The 17,960-nt window shown below is 31.1% G+C and overlaps 1 protein-coding gene across 1 annotated transcript; it reads right to left on the bottom strand.

Annotated features, from left to right (window-relative positions):
* Positions 1-8,451: 8,451 nt before the first annotated feature.
* LOC149219504 (short-chain dehydrogenase TIC 32 A, chloroplastic-like) lies at positions 8,452-11,221 on the bottom strand. The gene is made up of 9 exons (XM_089382604.1): positions 11,129-11,221; positions 10,724-10,928; positions 10,321-10,552; positions 10,082-10,161; positions 9,818-9,971; positions 9,631-9,709; positions 9,447-9,534; positions 9,303-9,349; positions 8,452-9,061 (listed from the first exon to the last, which is right to left on the bottom strand). The coding sequence occupies exons 2-9, from the start codon at positions 10,842-10,844 to the stop codon at positions 8,894-8,896; spliced, it is 969 nt and encodes a 322-aa protein (XP_089238730.1). The 5' UTR covers positions 10,845-10,928; positions 11,129-11,221; the 3' UTR covers positions 8,452-8,893.
* Between the last annotated feature and the right edge of the window lie 6,739 nt (positions 11,222-17,960).

Genomic DNA, 17,960 nt, shown 5'->3' with positions numbered 1-17,960 from the left:
ATAGATTTTCATTTAGGAATTTTCATGACTATAACTTCCTCCTCTTGCATGGTTATTTCTTCTAGTAATACGTCATTCTACTATTTGGTGAGGATTTTGGGTATGCTTCAAGCCATTTATCTCATGGTTGGCCATTTTTTAGAGGTGATCTTGGTCAAGAGGGTTTGAAAGTAGTTATTCAGCTCCTAAGTGATCTCATCATGCCTTTCCACTTTGAGATTGGAGGCACATTTGATGCTTTAGATCTAATTTTTTGTCAATGGTTAATCTTTGATATGTCGTAAAACAAAGTGTTTTTCCTCTTCTTGCAACCATTGGATTCTTGATTTTGATTTCCATAATATTTCTTATTTCTTTAAGCATTCCTTTAGTTTGAGGGAGGTAGAGATCTCTTGTTGGCTTAGTTCTTCTTATTTTCCCTCTATTATTTTGGTTTTTTGTATATTATCCATCTCTTTTTCTAACTATATCCTCTATTTATGAATATTTCCAAAGTTAGATAAATTCCATCCTCTAATTTTTTGCTTGAGGTATTTTATTTTTGGTTGGAAGAGAAACATTTTTTTTCTTGAGAAAATGTTTGAGTCCCTCAACCAAGTCTCCACATTAGGGAGGGAGTATGAATTTCTTACTCAAAATGCTTTGAATTTGCAGGGCTTATTCCTTGGGTTACCCAACTAATTAATAGAAAATTGAACAGGTCAGTGGTCTGAACCATTACTTGGCAAGATGGTGGCTTCGAAATAGATGTTCAAGATCAATAGATATTCTGCTATAAGACATTTTTCAAGCCTATAAGAAATTTCAGAGTTTCCCCCTCTTTTGTTTTTGAGCTGTGTATACCATTTTGAGTGTTGATATCAAATAGATGGGAGCTATTTATGAAGTCATTAAAAATAAAACTTTCTTCATCAAGTCTACAAATTCCTCCCTTTTATTCTTTTATATTTTTTATCATGTTTAACTCTCCCCTTAGATTCTATAGCTTTTCCCCGATGATTTCATGCGCCCTATGGAGACTTTGAAGAAATCTCTCTCTCTCTCTCTCTCTCTCTCTCTCTCTCTCTCTCTCTCTCTCTAGGATAATTTGGGCCATAGACATTGTAGATTAGGCATTAGGTGGCCAAATCAATTGGTTGGAAGCTAGAAATGAGGATTCATGGGAGAGAGATTTTTTTTAGGGTGGAAATAGAGGGGTTGCATATAATAGAAATAATGCCTAAACCACCTAGGAAATCTTGGGATATATAATCATTGTGTCGCGAGATAGTCCTAAGAAATTTTTGAAGAGTGTCTATAGAGCATTTTATTTCCTCAATCATTAGGATGTTTGGATGTTCATGCTTGACCCTGTGTTACAAGAGTATATGCTTTGATTTAACATTTAGACCTTGAATGTTCTATGTGATGAATTTCATTGAGAATAGTGGGAGGAGGGATGGAAAATGAAATCCATGGTTGTTACTCATCGAGAATTGACTAAGAAGTCACCTAAGGCTTGTAGAAGCCAACTATTGTTTTTTATTTGTTTTTTTTGGCTCTATTGGAATAGTTCCTTGGTCTTTAGGGGCACTTTTTTCTTGTGGTATAAATAAAGGGATGGGGGGTGTGGGTTGTTACTTACTTAATAATATTGTCATGGTAGTGATTCTTTCCTTTTACATAAGTTATGGCTATGAGTTTCACTTGTTCCTTGGATATGGTTGTTAGGTCTTTGTTGTGCCATTATTCGGCTCGTGACTGCAGGTCTATTTCTTACAGCTCCATAGTTTCACCCTCCTCTGAATGATATTACTTGTTGATGCTTTCTTCCATTTCTAGATCTTCCAAGTGTTCCTATTTAGTGGAATGGGTATGCCTACCCTTTGTCCCTCGTGGAGGGGCTGACTAGTTTGGCTCATATATTTCTCTTGTTGATGGTTTTTCTTTTACAATAGTTCATAGTTTTTGAGTTATTGTACCACTATGAATTGATTATGATTTTCAACATTTTTGGTGGGAAACACAACCATACCTTTATTGCCTTTTTTTTTTTTACCACTTTGGTAAGTCGATATAAGTCATGAGTTAGGGTCATTGGTGCAATATTTTTTGTTTGATTTGCTAGAAAATCTCTAAATAAATGGGAATATTCATGAAATTTTTGGAAATGGAATAGAATCAGTTCGTAATTGATTGGTTAGTACCATATTTCATCCTCAGTACTCAAGTGTATGTTGGCTAAAAGTGGCTACAAGATTTCTGTATAGGCGTAGAGACATGTGTAGGATGTGTATTTCTCATGATTGGTGGCATCATATATAGTCATGAATTTACCAATTACATTTCCAATGCTTGTTAGGATGTCATAATCGCAATTTTCTTGAGTTAAGGAATATAGTTAGATTCAAACTAGCACTGAAGATAAATCCTTTTTCTCACGAAATATTGCCCTCCTTAGAATATTTTTTCATTGTCATCTATGTTGTTGGAGATTGCAGTGAGAAACCCTTTTGAGCCTATTTTAAGTTCTATGTCCCCTTTAAGCACCTATTTTTTCTTTATCCGACTTATTAGCATCCTTTATGAAAGCCATATTCCAAAACATTACAGATAATGGTGTATTCCTACATATGTTATATCTTCGCTCCTATTTTCTTAGAGATCTCTGATATGGGATTTTTTATTGTTTGTGGAAGGCAGGAGTCTTCTCCTTTTTAGGTAGGGGTTGCCTATTTACTAGGGGCTACAACAAAGGTTTGGGGGATTTGTGAATTAGAAGGAGATGAGTGTGGGGCCACATTTTTTGTTGTAGACTTTATGTTCTTCCTTACAGAATGAGTTGTTTTGGAAATTACGATATTCTAGAAGGAGAAGCCTCCTCCTCTCCTCTCACCCTGCCACCCCCATGAGGATGCCATGGTTTGAGACAATGGTTGATTACAAAGAAACCCTTGAAACCTTAGAACACCTTAAATCCAACCTCTCCTAAAAACCCTTGCATTTTGAATATCAAGATCCCACAAAAGTTATTATAGTTTTAATGAGTTAAAAGGTAAATAAAGTTTATGTTATGGTGATATTGTGAAATTGTGATTTAAGGTGCATTTATGTTAGACATTCTAAGAGAATTTTTTTTCCATACTCAACCCTCTAGTTGTCACAAAGATGACAAATTCTTTTGACTTGTGATATTTTCGAAGTTATTTCATCCCGATTTTGCTATGGAACTTGCGAGAGTTTATTCTTATTTTAGTAATGTTTATTATATTTTTTCTTTTTGTAATAAAATTTTTAATATTATGGTTATTTCACAAATGATGTCTTCCTTTATTCCCTAATGGTTTAGCCAACACATTCCATTTTTATGCTACTAACAGTTGAGCCACAACTAACATTGGTGAGAGATTGATGCTATCTTATAAAACATATTATCTTTCGTCCAGAGTTAAGTCATAACTAACTTTGGTGAGAGATTGACACTATCTTATAAAACATGTTATCTTCAATGTTGCTTATTTTGTTATTATACATTAGGTATTTAGTCATAGCCATACTTTCAATGGGAAAAAGACTTTCTCACTACAACGAAAATACCTTCTAATAGAGATTATAACAAATGTTTTTATTGTTATAAACTTGGCAAAAACTGTTAAAAAAACATCCCATTGACATTAAAGAAAATTTTAACAGAACTTCATCACAACTGAATCAAATAATAAACATAATATATAGTGATCAACCCCTCTTTTTTATATATATAATTTACATGGTTACATAAATTTCCATCACAAAAATTAACGATGCACAATGTGACAGCCGTCTACCAAGATTTAAGTAAGATCAAATCTCTGAGTTAAGATAAATGTTTATAAATAGTGATCAGCCCCTCTATCTTTTTTATATGTATAATTTACATGATTACGCAAATGTCCATCACAAAAATCAACAATACACGATAACTGAGGTATGCAAGCGAAGTTAACAGTGTTGTCCAACTGTATCTTCTATTAAAAATATTGGGAACGATGCGGATGAAGCGGGAGAGGACTCTAAGACAAGTATAATGAAAAATAAAATTAATAGTCTTTGCCATAAATGAAATACATAAACCTCATAATAAAATTTTGATAATGGTGGAGGGAATATGTACGGACACATAGAAAGCAGATTTATTTTATATTGTAAAGAAGCATGGTACACATGTGACAACTGAAGCGGACAACTACACGATACTTTCTCTGAACCATGACTATCTGGAAACGAAGGATGAGAATTCTAAATTTTGGTGGCCAGTGGCCACATTTTTAGTTTTTTTGTTTTCCTGCTGCAGGAAAGATTGCTCCTTATCCCATAAGATCCGGATCTCGAAAATTTATACGTCCAATCAGGATGTCACAAATTTATACAAGAAAGATTGTATTTACAACGTACAGGCTGCCTATCATTGAGCTTGACAAGTTTGTACTGATTGTTATACTCTATATGTTACCTATTTTTCTTCAGTCAACTTTACAAATTTAGCACATAACATTTACTCAAGATTTTATAATAGCTTCGCTGTGTTTCCACAATTCCATAGCTTCATCTCAATCATTAGCCAAGCTAGAAGCTGATTCATTCATTACAGTCTGCGAAGAATTTTCCAGAGATCTTTTTCAGGCTGGAATGAGCTGCAACATAGCACGTTGTCGATGCCGCCTGCTAAAGTACACGGGTTTAAAGGTCAAGCTGCAAGCTATTCATTCAAAAAAAACAAGAAAACAAACGATTTTATCTCTCGCTTGCCTTATATATTTGAACGCAGTACCTCTATGGATGCAATCTTCTTCAACAAACAGGTTTCAAGTAGCAAATTTGATCTAATGCCTAAGTAATTACAAATACAAGAAGCGAATTGAAAATTAAAAAAGTAAGCGAATTAAAAATGGAAAGAGCATGGAAAGAAGCTCTAAGAGAAATCTCACCTGAGAAATTTAGGAGGTTTTACCCTAGAGCTTTTACCTCTTAGGATCTTAATGGATTCTTTCTTTCCCCACCCAGCTGTAAATACAATATCAAACACTTATAATCCTTCGCTGAATACCTGTTTCCGTAGCGGTTGGGATCATTTTGTTGAATAACAGCTTAGTTAAAAGAAAGTGACCTGCTAGTGAGAGCTGTGCAGGGTTGTAAATTTACAGAGGATTGCAGCTACGCTCTTCGCTATGATATTACGACGATTTCAGCCATCTTTTGTATCTTTACCTAGATGGTCGGTAATGAATGTGAGCTCATAACCGTTTCAGAGTTTTCCAATGTCTGATTAATTATGAAGTTACTGAGAGTTTATTTTATTTTAGTAATGTATGTTATTTCACAAAGTCATTTCTTTCTTTATTTTTCAATGATTTAGAAGCTACATATGAAATTTTTATGTGTCTTTGAGGGGTGATTAATTTTGTCTCAAGCTTGAAACAATCTTAAGAAATATATTGTCTTTTATAGTGCTGTTTTCGTTTTATGCATTAGATACCCAGTCATAATCATACTTTCAATGATACTTTTCTCTAAGATATTAAGACTTTTTCATAGATATTTTGTATGATTATTTATATAGTTGGTAATGAAAGGCATCTTATAATTATTTTAGAGTTTCCAATATCTTGCTTAATTATGCAGTTAGTGAGAGTTTATTTTAGTTTAGCAGTGTTGAATGTCTTCTTTATATAATAATACTAACAATATTATGGTTATTTTAGAAAATGAACTGTTTTCTTATTCTCCAATAATTTAGTTAAGACATGACATTTTTATGCTACTCTCATGGTGATTAGTTTTGTGTACAATATGAAATTTTTTTAAGAAACATATTGTCTTCCATGTTGTTTTATTTTTATACATTAGGTACCTAGTCATAGCCACACTCTCAATGATAGAAAAACTAAAGATATCATAGTATTGACCTTAAACTTGAAATTATAATCTATAAAATGTTTGTGAATTTTCTTGATCTCCATCCTAGAACTTCAAAACCCTATACGATAACAAGATTGATAAGATTGTAAAATAAAATTTTTGTTTATAAATCTATAATAAATTTTTCATACTCCATATATCTTTTTCTCAATACTATTGAGATAAAATAAGTTGTTAGATATTTATATCAAATTATGGTTGGAACCACTTAATTAATATCTTAAAATAATATTATTTTTTATGTTAATAATATTATTGATAACAATATTAGTATTATTATTATTGGTAGTAATATTAGTACTAATATTATTATATATTAGGTTGAATATTTTGAAAATTAAAAAATAAATTTTATTTTTTTAAATGTAAATTTGTTATTTTTTAATTGGTCTATATTGGAATTGGGTTTGAGATATTTTGATTTTTATATAAATGAATAGATAAGATTTGATTTTAAGAAAATATTTTTCATATTATACATCATTCAACAAATGATATGCAAAACAGTTGAATAGGTTTTTAATTTCAAATCAACTAATAATAAATTTATAATAATGTGTGGGTTCAATAATGTATTTATTTTATTTTTACTAAATTTGTGGGTTCAATAATGTATCTATTTTATTTTTACTAAATTGGCCTTCTCTTGTTGTGGAATCATTTCATAAGTTAATCAAAATTTAATAAACATACGAATTTAAAATCATCTTTTATATATTAATCAAAACTTAATAAACATATAAATTTGAAATACGGACTTTAAAACCTAACACAATTATATTCAACATTAAAAGATTAAAAATAAGTCATTCAAAACAATAATTCATCGACATGAATATTATAAAATATTCCATAATACAAAATGATAATACAGAACTGCTCTACCATGCTGTTATGGCCCTTTTCTATTTTCCTTTGTATTAGTTTGTATAGCTTCTAGGTTTAATGTAATGATAATATCATTTATTAATATTTATTAGAATTATAGCAATTGAGTTATATACCTTTAGGGTTATATGTATAGATTCAACTAAGTTTATGCTTACATTTTATATCAATGTGGTTATGGTTCATTTGGTTTTAACTTGAATTGTTAAATATAAAAATTATATTAAAAGATTATATATATATATATTTATTTATTTATTTTCTAACTATAAATTATGTATTGTGAATTGTCACTGTAGTTTTGGTACACCATAATTTTATTTGATATAATTGCAATATTTATGTTATGATTTTTAGATAGTTTTAGTTTTCTCATTGTTAATCTAAATAGAAACCAACAAAAAATAAAATCATGGAAAATAGTTCATACTCAAGAAAATAACATATTTACCATAAATTACTATCCACCATAATTTAAGCAAGTATTTGTATAAAAAATGGATATGAACAAAAGATAAATAAATACAATTACTAGTAATTATTAGTGCACACTATTATTTATTATTTATGTTTTCTTCAACACTTTAATAAAGAGTAAAAAGTAGATGTATAGACTTAATTATATAATTTCACTTAAATTAATAAAATAAAATATTAATAATAAAATAAAATAGTTATCCATTCTAACAACAAATAAACTTCATTTTTAATATTTATAATATTTATATTTTTGATGGTTGAAAGTATTTGTCTATATATAATTTTAGTTCTTTATTATTTTTATTTTTATTTAACTATCAATTATTTTTTGCATAAACAATAATGTTGCATTATTGTTATTTTTATTTTATATTTCTCTATAAACGTTATTCTAAATAATAATGATGAGGAGTATAGTAATATTACTCATTGGTTTTACTCTTTTCTAAAATTATTTTCAGATAATTTATTAAAAAATGTTAAAAATACATATGTGAATTATAGTAATAATTTAAGTGTTCCAAAAACTTTCGAAATACCAAATTCATTTCTCCATTCAAAAGTATAATTTAAAAACCAAAAAAATATAATTTATCAAATACTGATATCACATAATTCTTATAAAAAAATGGAAAATATAAAACAATAAAATTATACAGTGATTAATTATGATCAGTTATATTTAGTTAATATTAATACTTTTATTTTCAAAATTATTTTTTATTCTTACATGTATGAATATTAACGAATACATTCATATAATGAAAAGTAATCAATATACGTATAAACATGATGATGTTAATTAAAAATAAAAATTAGCACCAATTGATTGATATCAATCAATCATATCAACCACTTCTAGTTATATAACAATACCATTATCATACCAATAATAAAACTAACTACATTATCTGAGCTTCCCAAATATTGATTACATAAATGTCCCATCACAGAATTAAGAATGCACTATAATTGTCCGAAAGCTGAGATATGCAAAGTAAATAAAAAGTGCCCACCAACTGTACCTTCCATTAACAAAATAGAACACTTCATTTTGTTAACTCAAGACAAATCTGGGCGATATAAGACAAGTATAATAAAATATAAAGGCAAGTGTCCTTGTCATAAATTAAAATAGATTTCGGAAATGTAAGATCCATCGCCTCATATTAAAGATATTAATAGTGGTGAAGAGAATATGTACGAACGCAGCGCACAGATTTTTTTATCATTGCAAAGAAGCTTCGTACACATGACACCACTGAATCGAACTATTACAGGATACTTTCTCTGCCAGCTTCGAAAGTGTGAACAATGGCTATGCCATATTTCTAATTTTGATGGCTGCTTTCTTTTGTTTTAGCTTTTGTGTGAAGATTGCTACTTGCCCCATAAAATCAGGATCTCGAAAATTTATACAAGAAAGATTGTATATACTGTATAAAGGAATGAAATACATGTTTGTACTGGCAGTTATACTGTACAGGCTATTTTGCTCCATTCGGCTCTACAAGTTTGTACTGGCGGTTACACTGTACAGGTTGCCCATTTTTCTTCATTAAACTTTACAAATTTCACAGGTCTAGGTTTACAAATAAGATTTTATAATAGCTTCGCTGTCTCTCCACAGTTCCATAGCTTTATCTGGATCATTGGCCAAGCTAGAAGCTGATGCTTTATTACAATCTGCAAAGAATTTCCCAGAGATGTTTTTCAGGTGGGGATGAGCTGCAACATAGCAGGTTGTCGATGCCGCCTGTTAAAGTAAACATATTTAAAGGTCATGCTGCAAGTTATTCATTGAACAAAAACAAGAAAACAAACGATTCTAACTCCCTTTTGTCTTATATATTAAAATCCATAACTCTATAAATGCAACTACTTAGAGAAACATGTCTGAATTAACAAAGTTGTTTGACTGCCTAAGAAATTGCAAGTGCAAGAAACCAATTAAGAAAGAAAACTGAAGAACTGAAAAGATGTGGGAGAAATTTCACCTGAGGAATTGATTTTAGGAGTTTTGATGTAAGGAAGAAAACCAAATCTGTAAGAAATATGTAATTCTTTAGTCAATTTTTCATGGGTTGCTTCCAAAACATATAAAAAAAGTAAAGAAGAGATAAAGATGTCATGGTCGCCACCTGTGATAAGTCCCTCGCGGTCTCTGGTGAGTCTGGTCTTTACGATGCCTGGATGAACAGAATTTGCAGTCACATTGGCCTTCAGTTTCTGCATTATAGATGAAACTTGTGTTAAATGTTTATTTTGTGGAAGGGTTTGTTATGAGTGGTAAAAGAGACCTAGGGCAAATTTCCAAAGCTATACCTCCAATCGCAAGGCAAGTTCCTTTGTATGGAGAATATTTGCAAGTTTAGACTGAGCGTATGCACGGGTGGCATCGTAGCTGTAATGTTTACAGGGCTAGTATATTAAATAGTAGATCTGTATCTAAACATGGAATCTAAATCTGGAACTGAAAGGTAGTATAAACCTAATACTTGAGGGTTTTTACCTCTTCGGGTCGTTTAACTGGTCAAACTGGATTCCTTCTTTCCCCAACCAACTGTGAATACATGATGAAACATTGATAATCCTTCCTTGAATACCTGTTTCCTTAGTGGTTCGGATCATTTTGTTCAATAACAACTTTGTTAAAAGAAAGTGACCTGCAAATAAGCACGGCCAGTCAGAGCACTGTAGGGTTGTAAAATTACAGCTTGTAAGATTTCTCTTCCCTGTGATATCAGGAAGATTGCATGCATGCTTGTATGCTTACCGAGATGGTTCGTAGCGAAAGTCATCTCAAAACCGTCCTCAGATACCTGGAATTCATGACAAAACTTTCCTGCGTTATTTCTGCAAGAAACACAGAAGAAAGCACGCACATACAGAGCTCCAAGTTAGTTACTGCATGATTCAGGATATCAAATTTATTTTGATTTTGATTGATTTCTGTAATAACCCTATTACTTCATAGATACAAAAAAAAAATTCCTGAATTTGATTGAAACTGACATAAGAATATTGAGAGGTAAGCCGAGGGATTCAAAATTTGTGGCAAATCTTCTTATTGAGGCAAAGGAGCTGAGATCCATCTCCATCAATATAATGTCTGCCGTGTGAATCTCTTTCTGAATACGAGATTTTACATCTTCTGCTGCTTTGAGATCCCTTGCCGGAATGATCAATCTTGCCCCTCGTTTAGCCAACACTCTTGCAGTTTCTGATCCAATACCAGAGGTAGCTCCTGTAATATCAGAAATAGATAGAAATTATCAGTGATCTCGTGGTCCAATCTCAGACAAGACTATGTATACCAAAGAACTGCCGCAGTCATCAATGAAAACAAATCAAGTGAAGCAGAAAATAAGATTTATCATAGAATATAAGAAAAGCTACCAGAGGAACCTAGTATTACCAGTGACTATTGCTGTTAGAGAGTCAAGGTTGCAGGCAGCAGTGACATCTTCAGCAGTGGATTTAGAGCCAAAGCCACTAGGCCCTGCTGCACCAATCAGATATTTTATTGTGTCAGGCATTTCTCTCACGTCCACTATATCCTTATTCTAACAGCTGCCACCGTTAGGCCTTGATGCAGTCTTTCAACTTTGTCTATGGATTTCCTGACAAACATAAAAAGTGCAGCACAATTCAATTGATTGAAACCTCTATCGATGTGAAAATCTACTTTGCTTACTGTTCTCCAGCACATGCACAAGGATCTCGAAAATAGCCCATTCTTCAAGGCCTTAAATTACTATCCATATTTGTTAAGGTCTGACGAAGTAGTAGAACCCATTTTCTTTTAACACAAAAGGCTTACCTAAGCGCTTACGTATCGTGTCTGCTACGCCAGTGTTTTATGTGGCTTCAGCTATGGCACGGAAGAGACAAATCTCGGTTCTGTAACTTAATATTATCCAGTGGTTGGAGAGGATCTAGAACAAGGAGTCTCTGCCTTTGTGAATTGCACATGCATGTAGGTCTTGGGAAAAAGGGGTTGACTCACTATCTATGAATTTGTCTGTTTCTATCTAGAAAAGTGGGAATTAACTCTTTTGTCGGCCTTGCTATTATTCAGTACAGTGCATGCCTCTCAACATTTTAAAACTCCATTGGGATGTGTACCTAAACGTTGAACTTGCAAAGAGCAGGAGGATGGAGTCAATTTTAGGGTTCTTTTCACACTTTTGGGGTTTTGTTGGAGTTGGAACTTGCAATTGGGATGGAATTTAAGTGTAATGACCGTGTTTTTAAAACAATATTTAAAGATAGAGTTGTTCCTTTGTGTGATGGTGAATGTATTTCGAAAACCTTAATTGTAGTTAATAATTTTTTTTAATTGTGTTAAATATTATTATGAATGGTTTATTAGTGATTTTTTTACTCCATACTGTACATTACACTTGCGTTGTCAAATTCAACTCTTTGTGTGATTGTGTATGTATTTTGAAACTTTAATTGTGATCGTGAATGTATTTTGAAAACTTTAGCTGTTAATAATTTTTTTTTCTAATTGGTTAAATATTATTATGAATGATTTAATAGTGAGTTTGTTGGTCCATATTGTACATTACATTCTGTGGTCAAATCAAGGGAAACATATTTTGGTATTACTATAACCATGGGATTTTGTTAAATATTATTATCAATGATTTGATAGTGAATTTGTTTGTTTATATTGTAGATTATACTTCCCTTGTCAAATTAAAGGAAATTTATTTTGATTTTACCTTAATCATGAAATTGTTGGTTAAAATTGCACATTACAATTATTATATTTCAAAACTTTTTTATAAATTTATAATATTTAAAAAACATTACTTTTGTATTATTTTAAGGTGGATTTAACTTTAAATTTCAAATAATACTGGGTGAAAAGAATGTTCAAACATTTATGATTTATCTCTTTTTGTAATTTTTTAATTGATTTATATTTTTTTAATGATTAATTTTATATTATTTAGAAGTAGATTTTACTTCAAAATTTAAAAAACAATAATTAAAATGAATAAAAAAGTATTTATGAGTTATTTCTTGTCTATTTATTGTAAGATATTTTTAGTAGTATATACAATTTAAAGGTTAGATTTATTTCAAAATAATGATGTAGTTTTGGAAATGGAATGAATTTTGATGATTAAGAATCTTCTTACATGTTTTTTTTTAAATGTACATATTTTTAATTTATATGTTAATTATTTTTATCATCAATAAAAATAATAATAATAATTTAATTTTAATAACTTGAGATATATGATTAACAAAGTGTTTTAATAATACTTTAAGATATATGGTTAAGAAAGTGTTTTGATGCTTATTATTGATTAATACTCATTCACAGTTTCCATTGGTTTAAGAGATATAATTGTCTTAACAAAAATAACTATTAATTTTTACTAAAAATATTTAAATCTATTCAAATTAGCAATAGATATAACAAATAACAACTATTATAATATAAAATTAAAATTGTAATAAAGCATAAGTACCTTTATTTTTGTAACTTTCCTAATTGTCTTTTGAGATTGTAGATTAAATTTTACTTATATTGAGTTATATTGATTTTTTTATTAATTTTATTTCAAATTTATTTTTTTAAAATAAAATTGATACTAATTTAATTTTAGAAATATTGGCACTTACTTGAACTTGTACATTATAATATGAGTGAAATTAGAATAATTATCAAGTTAAAATTGTTAGAGTTTAACTTTATTGAATTTATATAGTTAAATGAAAATCCTTTTACATTAGATGAAAAAATACAACTTAATAATAATGTTTTAAGTTTTATATATGACAGTGGGGGTTATGTATTCTAGGATAATGCATATATTACATTACCTTTTTTTCATTCATATAGATTTATAGTTCACTTGAGAAATAGATTTATAGTTGGCTTGAGAATGCTATTTCTCAGTGAGAATAAAGTAATTACCACATTAAAATTGTTAAAGTTGTTATAGTTTACTTTATTGAATTTATATTGTTAAAGAGAGAAAATTACAACTCAGCCATAATGTTTTAAGCCTTATATATGAAAGTAGGTGGTTAGGTAAGTTATGATAATGTATATATTATATTTTTTTTCATTTATATAGATTTATAGTTTATTTGAGAATAACAAATAGTATTTAATATTTATGGTAAAAAGTTGAAAATATTTTTTTAAATTTTAAATAATTATGAAGTTATGAATTTGTTGATAAAAAATGAACATTCAAAAATATAAGGAAAAAATCTGAAATTTACTCTTCTTATAAAATATCACATAATTTAAGTGTTTAAATTAATTGATATTTAGTTATTTAATATTTTAATTTCCCATTTGTTCAGATCGGGTGACTTATTTTGAGATGAAATTGTTACTTTCCTTTACTTAAAATACATTTTATTTTTTACTCGGTGAAATACATAAATACAGTGGAGTATTAATTTTTTTTTAATATTTAATTTATAAAGATTTAGTAATTCAAATTTACTGTTTAAACCATTATTTATAAAAATTTCAAACAATAATTAAAAAGATGCTGAAAAAATAGGAAAATATTAGAACTTTTAAATTACATTTCTGACTTACACTAAATAAAATAAATAGTCATGCAATTTTCAGAATATTTAAAAAATAAAGTCATAAAAATGCTAAGACACTCGCGAGTTATCTTCCTAAACTGTTCAGTAATGTTGGAGGAAGAAAATGCTTGTGAACCAGCGTGTCATTGTCTGCATCTGGTGCGGATATATAGGGTGTATCTCATTCCATGGCCCCACAGATTAAAAGAACATTTACAAACGGCTGTACCCCACACAAGGCTTTTCTGTATGCGGTATGTGCTGGACCAGGCCTTCGATTGCAATCGTTCTCGTTGTGTTTCAGAAATCGTCTCAACACGTTTTTCCTGTCGCTCAAGATCTGTCCTCACTTTTCTGCAACTAGCCGCATAAATTAAATATAATAGCACATGCAAGTACATGGGGACAGCAACGATTTAGCAAATGACAAAAATTCTTTATGGTTTTGACATTATTGTAGTCATAATCTAGTAGTATCGATACTTTCAGATCTCTATAGCGGATTTTCTTACCCATCGAACATAGAAAATTTCCCTCTTTTTCGATCAAATATTTTAACTGGATTCATGCATGTGTTTCTAGCACATCATTCTCAGACTGTGCAGTGAATAGTGACCTACCATATGGCCGAGGACTGGTTCGACCTAGCTACATCGTACGACTGTTGGGACAGTGGGCTTGAATATGGGGCTGAGTGGGTGACAAGAGCTCTGGCCCACTTCTGTTTGAATGCATTTGCCATTACCTGTAGTTTTCTGTCTTAGTTCCCACTCAGGATGCCTAAATAAGGAAGGCGCTTACAAACACCAGAATCAATCCAAATGAAGTGGGAAATATGACATTAGTATCCCAGGATTTTGTGGGATTGTCAGGGATAAATTCTTTAGTACAATCCACTTTGGCTATTGTACAAAGGCGGAAACATAAAAAATTGGGCATGAGGAAGGGCAAGACTAGCGTTGCTGATCAAGGACCGAACAAGGACAGCTACAGCTAAAGTTTACTCAGTGTTCGGCCACAAATATCGAAAGCAATAATTGTAACGACAAGTTTATCTGAGTCACATAACCTGCAAAAATATCTTTGAACAGTTAGAAATTTAGAAGCGCAGTCCTAATTAATAAGTTTAAACACATAGATATATGAATGAGATTTCAAGATAGCCTTAGATAGACAAGCTACTGTTATAGCATAGTTGAGTAGATTTCTCAACCAAACGCTAAAACATTAATTTGGAAATTATCATGTTGGAAAGAATCTTTTAATATCAATTAGTTCAGCGAAGATTATAAGCAGACTCCCCTGGAACCAACAATCAGACTTAAATTCCTCATGGAACCAACAATCACACTTGAGACAAGTCTAACACTTTCCCTAAAAGACTACTTATATTAATCTCAATAAGTTTTGAGGTCTTCATCAATAAGTTCTTTGCAATGTCTTCAATAATGAACTGAACCCACTTTTTATTAGCAAAGTCTATCTATAGTCCAACTTGGCGTTTACAAACATAATCAAAATGTTGATGTCCATATAAAGGAACAACCAGCTATCGCAATGCATGGGTGCCTAATTGCTGCAACCTTCTGTCTACTAGGATGTCTTTTGTGTACATGGTTCATTCAATCATCCTTGAATCACATATGATTGTAAGTGTATAGTAGACGTCTTTTGTGTACATGGTTCATTCAGTCATCCCTGAATCACATATGGTTGTAAGTGTACTTATTACCTTTAACTCCCACTACATCACCATTATCATCATCCTGGGTTTTCTTAGCTTACTGGTAATTAGGCTCTGGGTTTTGTTGGCTTACCCTTAACCATGCTCTAGGTTTTATGGGTGTAACCCCAATCATGCTCCTAATGCTCCTTCTTCTTCCCTTTCACAATTTCATATAAAAACTATTTTCTTCTTTGATCATTGACATCATAGAAAGGAAATCCATCTACCCAAATATATGGGTGCCCTTGACTATACTTGTCAATTATGTAGCAATTAATCATTTTCACCTAAATGGTTCATCACCATCTTAAACCCTTTCTAACTTGGTCCCTCATATTTTGAGATTATTTCATCTCACATTCCTCCCAATCAAAGACACAATTCTCTAATTCCACATCAAACTCATGTATTATTCCAATTGCTACCTTCGTAATAATGTGAGTAGGATGTCACATCTTCCCTACACACAAGGATACATGTTACATGATTACATGTTCTATATCACTGATGTAGGATGTCACATCTTCTCTACACACAAGAAAGATACATGCTACAAGATTACATGTTTTATATCAATGATCTATGAAGACCTGATTCAAGAAAACTTAAAAAAAAAACACTTGGGAAAATCAACTTGCCTTTGGCCAAGTTCTACATTTTGGACCAAACATTTCCCTATTTACATCTAATTACAATACATCATTTCTTTCATTGCCACATAAAGTATCATTGATTACCTTGGGACAAGACTACCCACTTTGATCCTTCACAACATGCAAAGGAAGAATCCTTTGCATGTGGCCTCTTACCAAGATAGCTAGTTGCTCTCTCATTTACAAACAACCATTGCGCTTATTCTTCACTTTTCAAATTTTAGATAAGCACTATTACATTTTCTTTTTATATATCAACATTGACCTTCACAACCTCACTCCCAGCTGCCATAGGCTCCACAACAAGAAGATTGGCTACAACTTCTAGCTCATTAACTAAACCCACTAAGGTTTTTTCGGCCCGTGGTTGTTTAGGAATACCGATAATGATAATTCCGTATACTCACAATTCACAAATAGGAGACTAACACAACACTCACTATCCTTGATGATGATAAATCCCTATACTCACAATTCACAAGTCGGGGAAGACTAACCCAACACTCACTATCCTTGTCAACAAATTCTTAGTGCACGCCATGAAGGAGTGAAACCAAACCAACTTTCATACTAAATTAGAAATTTATCAGTACACTTTCAATTAATAATGTTCAAAATAAATAAATGGATGGTTTTCTCGAGATAACTTGTCTATATTAATTATAGACTATACTAATTAAGTAAAATTTTCAACCAAACATCAATCTAAGACTATCTTATTAAAAAAACTCTCAAAACCAATAAGCTCCAACATGTTCGTAAAGAATTTATAAAGACACTTTCTTAATCAACAATCGCAAGACAAGTAAGAATTACATACGGACAGATAAATGACACCAAACCATTAGGGAAGTCCTACACCCTCGAGGTGGTAATTAACGAATCAATGGAAAGATGTAGCCAGACACAAGAGCCCTTATGACTAACGAGCATCATGCCAGAATTATTTCTAGCATAAGATCCCATGAGCGTGTGAATATAAAACGGTCTGAAAGCTAACAGTTTACGATTGTCCTGGAAAAGATAGTAGCTACATTTCTCAGTTATCAGCAGCTGCATAAAAACGCAATAAGAGACAACCGTATAGGGATCCGAATTAAGATAAAGTAGCGAAATCACAAAGATGCATCTGATTAAAATAAGCAGTGTCACCGTCATTCATCCAGCATGTGATAACAATTATGGACTAGTTTTCTATTGTATAAACTAAAAATGTTCGCACAGCTATTCTAGAGTAGTATAAAATACCAGCAGTGTTTAATAACCGATTTCAACCAAGATTGCGTCGTGAGCTGCGGCACTTCCAACAAGTTGAACTCTGGCAGGTAGTGGGTTTCAGTGCATTTAGCACAGTCTGCCCATTTCTGTTGTTATGAGTGACTTGGTAAACTGGCAGTGTCACACTGATGAGAAGTGTAAAAGTAATGGTTTCGAAAGTTTCAGTCTGAAGAACAATAAATCATATATTTCTCTCATATATTTCTCTCAAATGGCATTATACATATGGATGACAATGAAGCATAGATTTTGGATACATAGAGTGATATAAAGGATGATAAAACATTTTATTTTCAATTTGCATTGGAATTTGTAAAACTAAATCTAAAATTTGTTTAAGTTTTCATTCATTTTATATTGGATTCATTTATAAAACTATTTCCTCCCAAAGCACTGCATCAGTTTAGAAGATTTATGCAAGT

This window comes from Pinus tabuliformis, chromosome Q (assembly GCF_031772625.1).
Source record: "Pinus tabuliformis cultivar Carrire ecotype Pingquan chromosome Q, CPIR1, whole genome shotgun sequence".
NCBI classification, from domain to species: Eukaryota; Viridiplantae; Streptophyta; class Pinopsida; order Pinales; family Pinaceae; genus Pinus; species Pinus tabuliformis.
Note: the sequence above shows the minus strand (reverse complement) of the source record. Positions and strands in the feature narration are given on the sequence as shown.